This window comes from Penicillium subrubescens, assembly GCF_028828155.1.
Source record: "Penicillium subrubescens strain IBT 31985 chromosome Unknown utg000005l_segment0_segment0, whole genome shotgun sequence".
Classification (NCBI taxonomy): domain Eukaryota; kingdom Fungi; phylum Ascomycota; class Eurotiomycetes; order Eurotiales; family Aspergillaceae; genus Penicillium; species Penicillium subrubescens.
This window is the reverse complement of record NW_026643155.1, coordinates 5563494-5569729: the sequence shown is the minus strand read 5'-3', so window position 1 is coordinate 5569729 and position 6236 is coordinate 5563494. Positions and strand designations below refer to the sequence as shown.

Below are 6236 nucleotides of genomic sequence, written 5' to 3'. Positions count from 1 at the left end.
GTAGTCGAATGCTTGTTGACCGGCTAAGCCGTCCGACCGTAGCTTTGCTTGAACAGCTGGAAGCCACGTCTTTAGACTAAATGGTCGGCCGTCGAATCTAGGCGGGTCTGGTAGTCTGAAATGCGAGCGAGTAGGCGCGAGGGTCTCTAGCTGGCGTTGCTGGTCGACGAGTTGTTGCTGGAGTTGCTGAATTAAAGCAAAAAGGGGCTGGTTCTGGTCCATTTCGGCGGGGAATCGGGGGTCTGGCTAGGGGAAAACGAAATTCTGGCTGGCTGGCTAGTACGACTCGATCACGAGAAGGAAGCTTTTTGTATGTGAAAGGCTGGTTCTGGTCCATTTCGGCGGGGAATCGGGGGTCTGGCTAGGGGAAAACGAAATTCTGGCTGGCTGGCTAGTACGACTCGATCACGAGAAGGAAGCTTTTTGTATGTGAAAGGCTGAAGCAAGACTTAGATTCAATCTAACTAGGCCAACATGCTGTTTACAAAAAGCTTGGAGAAGAGAAGGAGTGGATCAAGCGGAACAACAATAGAAGTAAGCAGACAGGGCGGTGGCAGAACGGAACGTGCGGGGAAGGCTATGTGGCAGGGCCACATAGTAAGAAGCGGGTCTAACCCGTGACACTACACGCTCCTTCCTTATTTAACTGCTACTCTTTATAATTGTTTACGCGTCTGTTTACCTCGCTTAAGGGCAAGCGATCCTTAGAGGGAGGATAATTGTTATAATATATCCTAGCATAAGGTTATTCCCAAGTGTTAGTGCCTCAGGCTTCCCGGGCCTAATAAGCCGGCAGGCCTTCCCCATGTGTTAGTGCATCAGGCTTCCCGGACCTGATAAGCCGTCAGGCTTTCTGTGGAGGTTCGCTAGGGCTTCGGCATCAGTACGTGTACGAACTCCTGCAGGGAACACCCTTGACAGAGGTTGCACAAGCCTCGTGTTTCACCTCGCTCCCATTTCCCTACCAAGGATACATCTCCTTCCTGTTTGAGTGATGAGACTGTATATAAATTGACCCATGTTGAAGAGGTTTTGCGATCCTCAAGAAACAGTTCTTGACCTTTCTACACTATTGACTTGGCTCCATTTCTCCTACCTGATTGACAGGCCTCTATCCTGACTTATAGAGTATATCCTTACAATCTGTACAATATCTATGCACTGGAGAATGGCCGCTATTAAATGCCGTAGGGGGTGGAGAAGTGTGAGCTTGGCGTCGTTCCGGAAATTACATGTGTGAGCTAAGCAACTGCCGCATGTGTGAGCCGGCTTTGTAAACACCCTACTCCGTACTTCGGATAGGATTTAAGGTTCTTATTGGGGTTGACTATTTTGAGCCTCCAATGACGACCAAGGGTTTATGTAATCTTAGCTCAATTCTGACTGCCAACTAGAACTGACAGGTACTATAGGCGGCCCAAGATCAATTATCCCGAAGCTGATTTACATCTCTCATTATCAGGCCCCCAAACGTCCAGAGGAAGCCCCTCCACGGATGCCAGCAATCTCTGAAAGGCGCGGAAGATTGAGGGATCCAGCGGGTGCTTGATAAAATGAGGGTTACTGCCTAGTTCTGAAGATACACGAGTCAGGGACAGTTGGCCGGAGGATTTCCCGACATATCGCTTGTTTAGACACGATTTGCATAGCCCCGCTCGGTTAGGGACGCTTGTGGAAACTCTTATTGGCAGTCGTGGCCCCATTAGCACTTCTCTCCCCTTCTCCCGCATTCCTCCCGCATTCCTTCTCTGGTCTGAAACCATCCCGGATCATCACTTTGATAGATTTGAGCCCCAAGCTTGAACCAGAAAGCTCGGTTTACGAATCGGGGCTATGAAGATTATGATTAGTCCCTTCTCCTAACGCTTGCCTTCTTATCGCCCATCGACCCACCCCCACACAATCGCGAAATATTTTACCATCACTCGGCAGTTGTCAAAAGGTCATGCACTTCGAAGAGACGCCCGAGGACAAATTTTCCATGCCTGTATTTGTATATGTGTCCAAGATAAGCTCTGTCTCTAATATTTCGTTCACAGGAAACATCGACCCCGATAGATAACGGGACCCGGCGCCCCATACCTCAGCCGGGGCATCGTGGGTTTATGTTTGTGAATACCCAGGCTGATGTTTCGCCATTTGTCAGTATGAGAAGGGAAATAAAGTCATTTGTTGCGAAAAAAGCCGATCAGCGAAGGAAAAAAGAGGCTATTGATCGGTTGAAATCATTCCAGCCGTTCAGTGCCCGTACGCCGCAGCGAGAAGTGAAAGGGATAGAAAACGTTCACCGGAAGAAGACACAGATTCCTTATCCGACATATGACAATAGGATGTTGCCAGTCAGAGCATCCACCGTCATCAGCCAGAACCATGCCGACCCTTTTCACTCCTACCCTGTGCCAATGAGCAACGCCATGCATGTATATTTTCGCCATTGTAGGTCGTCTGCTTACTACTAACTTTCTCATATTCGTCGCTGGTGCTGAAAATGTTCTCAGACCGATTCTACGTGATTCCCAAATCGTATCCATTTAATGTTGACCGGATGAACACCTGGTGGACTGAAAGGTCGCTCATTTCCCCGGCGCTCCTCTACACCAAACTCTGTATCGGGGCTGGACACAAGGCGGCTCTTGAATCTCGCAATGGTGTTACTTCTGTAGCAAGCCAAAAGTCACTCCGAGATTGCATAAAATTTCGAACAAACGCCATCAAGGCCTTGAACGGTTTACTGCAGAATCCCGTAACTGCAGTAGCAGAGTCTACACTGTTAACTGTTGGTTCAATCGTGACAATCGAGGTATAGAGTTCTGACCGATTGATGAGTCATGTTTGAGACACTTCTGGTTGCTAACTAGTCTGCTTAGAATATCAATGCTGAATTTGCGGCTCTGCAGACGCATATGAAAGGCCTGGCTATGCTTATAGAGCTAGCTGGCGGTCTTGATGCATTCGAGTACATGACACTTTCCAGCGTATACCAGTACAAATCCCCTTTTAACGCCTGTTGTGTTCGTGGCTAATGTGACCAGCGCTGTCTCGGGGTATGCTGCCCTGCAGAACAAACCGCCGATCATCCCAATGTCGGCGAAGTTTCGCAGCCAGGTACTTCATGAGCCCGCCATTTTTCATCCAAGGCCTGATGATGATTACGAAATCGGCTTCGTAATCCCACCCTATATCGCTACTCTCGGCTCTCGCTTTGCTGCTAGCTCCCCCTGGCACACAGAGGTTTCTACATCTCTAAAGGTCTTTCTCACGATCTTCACAAGGCTCATCCAGCATTTCGAGCTTGGCAAAGCATATCCAGAAATCGTAGGGCCCACCGACAATGATCTTTTCCCCATCTTTCAACACGACTTCCTCTCCGCTATTCCTGCCAACAATCCAACATCACACGAGATGAATGATTATATTAACCCGCCTCTCCGCTACTGCATTATTTTGTACTTATGGGCCTGTGTCTCCAATCTCCAATCTCTGCCCATCGTGCGCCACATGGTGGAAACCTTCAAGCACATTCTTGCACCCCGAGTTCATTGCCTCCTTGTGGCCGCGCCTGACTTACTACTCTGGATGCTTGTTATAGGAGTGTTGGCGTCCAAGGGTAACAAAAACACTCACTCATGGTTTGTTCTTCACTCTGCGCATGTGGCGCGGCGTCTTGGCCTCAGTGACAGGAATCAGGCACGACACCTACTCAGGGAGTTCTTTTACACCGATCAGCCTGGGGAGCTGGGTGAAGCGTTGTGGATTGAGGATGTGGTGACTTCGAGTGCACGTATATCCAGGGGTGACGGACCCGGGTTTGACGTACAGTAGACTAATACATAGGTGTGAAGTCACTGAGCCGTTCTGAATCTTGTAGTTGTATGGAAAATGTTGACAAAAAACTATTTGCTATTTGAACCTTATTGCGCGCGAAGCGGAGCATGCCTAAAATGTGAATTTTGATAACGACAAATATTGTACGAAATTCAATCAAATTGGGCACTTTTAGTTGTATGGAATGTTGATTAAAAGCAAGATTTAAAACGTGCTGTACCATTTAATGTAGCCAATAAACTCAAGCAAGAAGAAGAAGAAAAGAGAAAAAGCCTTCCTATGGAATGAAGCTTCTGAAAGCTGTGCTAGCAGAATCCTCTTTACCCCTCCTTGTCCTCTCCCTCGTCCTCTCCCGCTTGTCTATTTCCCCTTCGCCTCAGGGGGATAGATTATAATCCGATCAAGATCAGCGCCCTTGAAGTCAAAGCCATTATACAACCCCCCAACCGTGATGGTGTTGGCCTTTCCCTTCTTCAAAGTTAACTGTAGTGGAGTGGAGAGGATTATACCCTTATGCGTATCTCTCTGGTAGAGTGTTTGTACATTTGACGTGTCTCCATTGACCACCACGCTACTGATTCGCCGTAGCCGCCACGAACCACCGATTCTGTCCGGGGTTCCACCAGCTATTAAATAATCAGAACTGTGCCTTGATCCCGGGTTCGTAAACTTACGTTGATCGCCGAAGCCCATGTCATCGGTGTCTAAAGAGATGGTGAGAAATGCATGCTGAACATGTAGAGCCCAAACGTACTTTGATAGTAGAATGACACCCATTGTGGTTCGCCAGACCCCTCGATACCCTCGAAAGTAACAGTGCTGTCATTTCCATATACTCCAGTGATAATGACGCCGTCGGTGGCAAAGTTCTGTGGGGCATTCAGCTGCTACGCATTTTCTGCTCGATATGTGGCTTTACTTACAGCTTCTTGCTTGTATGCATCACCGGATGTCTTCGCGTTTTGCGCAGTGTACGTTGTACCCTTGATTGGTGTCCATTCGCCAGTTTTGCTGCGGGAAAATGTGACTATTAGTCGATGAAACTGTATAAGTAGACGGACGTACCTATCAAGATCATAAACATCGTGCCAGGCCAACTCAAGATTCTCCTCTTTCTCATCAATCGTAATTGGCAACCATATATACCGACTCTCCCATATAGTATTCGAGTCCCATTGATCTCCGATATACAGATATGTCGTCTTCTTACTTCCTGGTATTCTGAGCACGAATCCAGACTGTGAGTTAAATGTACGTGTGTTTAACGGCGCAGCAATAAATGGTTGGGACCAAGGACCACTCAATGAGTCGGCCCGAAATGCCACCACGTCTGTGCCATTAGCTAACTAGTCTCACTCATACTGTGCTGATACAGAGTCACGACTTACTATTTGGCCGGTATCCCGTCTTGTGACTCATCAGCGCCCAGTAACTCTTCTCAGTCTGCATGATAGATGGTGCCTCGAGGTCGAATTTCGGGAAGCGATACACGGCTTTCTCGAGTGCTGTGAGATTATCGTTCATGCTTGAGATATACACATCCCGCCCATTCACACTATCCCCGTTCGAGTAGAGAGCATATGATCTGCCATCTTTATAGTCGGTAAACATGCCAAAGTCCTGCGACCAATTTCCAAGGGGTGCGGTCGCGTCCACAAAGGTATATGGCCCACCGATCGTGGAGGACACAGCATGGCCTTGGAGAAGAAGCCCGTAAGTTGAATTATCGGCATGCCACCACATCTTTGCAACAAGGTTAGCTTCTGTTCAAGTGATAACTAGACCGAGGAAGAAAATGTCTACAAACGTGGTAATCATCGGTCTCGGGGCTGTAGGCTACTTTCGGTCGCTGAATTATGTTATCGGGGGAGATATAAGGATGGCTATCAATCGGGCCTACATATATTAGAATATTAATGTCTTTCATAAACATGCCACTCCAAATAAACCGTGTAAAGGGGAAGCAAATACTTATAGCTAGCCCACCCCAAGTCCAAGTACACAAGTCTTCAGAACTGTAAACGGAAACTCCGCCACCTTCCGGCTGCGCTTGGGTTTTGTACTCGCCGAACCACCAGAAACGGCCAGTTTTCTGGTCAAAGGTAATCCCGGCTCCATGTGCGTTAATCAAGGTCCCGTTTGTGTCATGCCATCTACCTCCGGGCACAATGTACTTGCTATTCGCAGGCGCCGCCAGTAGGGTCGCTAGTATTGCGTAAAGCACTCTCATTCTGTTCGTGTCGTTTGTACCAAGTGTCAGCCGGGTATAGCGTCATTTAATTGAGATGTATTTATAACACTCGCCGCAGCCGCTGTCGGTCTGTACTATGCCGAGATCGCGGGGTACAGAATGCCATGTTATTTTCTCCGTCTTGGCATGAACTTTGGATGCATTTTGTCAGCTAGATTTT

General features: G+C 48.0%; 2 protein-coding genes across 2 annotated transcripts; one reads left to right on the top strand and one right to left on the bottom strand.

Annotated features, from left to right (window-relative positions):
* Nucleotides 1-1740: 1740 nt before the first annotated feature.
* On the top strand, nucleotides 1741-3871 carry N7473_008565 (uncharacterized protein). The gene is made up of 5 exons (XM_057154505.1): nucleotides 1741-1987; nucleotides 2040-2436; nucleotides 2499-2800; nucleotides 2868-2983; nucleotides 3033-3871. The coding sequence occupies exons 1-5, from the start codon at nucleotides 1946-1948 to the stop codon at nucleotides 3820-3822; spliced, it is 1647 nt and encodes a 548-aa protein (XP_057008843.1). The 5' UTR covers nucleotides 1741-1945; the 3' UTR covers nucleotides 3823-3871.
* Nucleotides 3872-4185: 314 nt separating this feature from the next.
* On the bottom strand, nucleotides 4186-6055 carry N7473_008564 (uncharacterized protein; the record flags this gene model as incomplete). The annotated part of the gene is made up of 8 exons (XM_057154504.1): nucleotides 4186-4451; nucleotides 4500-4529; nucleotides 4580-4694; nucleotides 4749-4836; nucleotides 4891-5155; nucleotides 5214-5568; nucleotides 5633-5721; nucleotides 5827-6055. 8 exons carry the CDS (start codon nucleotides 6053-6055, stop codon nucleotides 4186-4188), a joined length of 1437 nt encoding a protein of 478 aa, XP_057008842.1.
* Between the last annotated feature and the right edge of the window lie 181 nt (nucleotides 6056-6236).

Coding starts and splice junctions, on each gene's coding strand:
- N7473_008565 (XM_057154505.1), top strand. CDS start 1,946: ATGCACTTCGAAGAGACGCCCGAGGACAAATTTTCCATGCCT. Junction 1,988..2,039: donor AGGACAAATTTTCCATGCCT/GTATTTGTATAT, acceptor TTTCGTTCACAG/GAAACATCGACCCCGATAGA. Junction 2,801..2,867: donor GTTCAATCGTGACAATCGAG/GTATAGAGTTCT, acceptor TAGTCTGCTTAG/AATATCAATGCTGAATTTGC.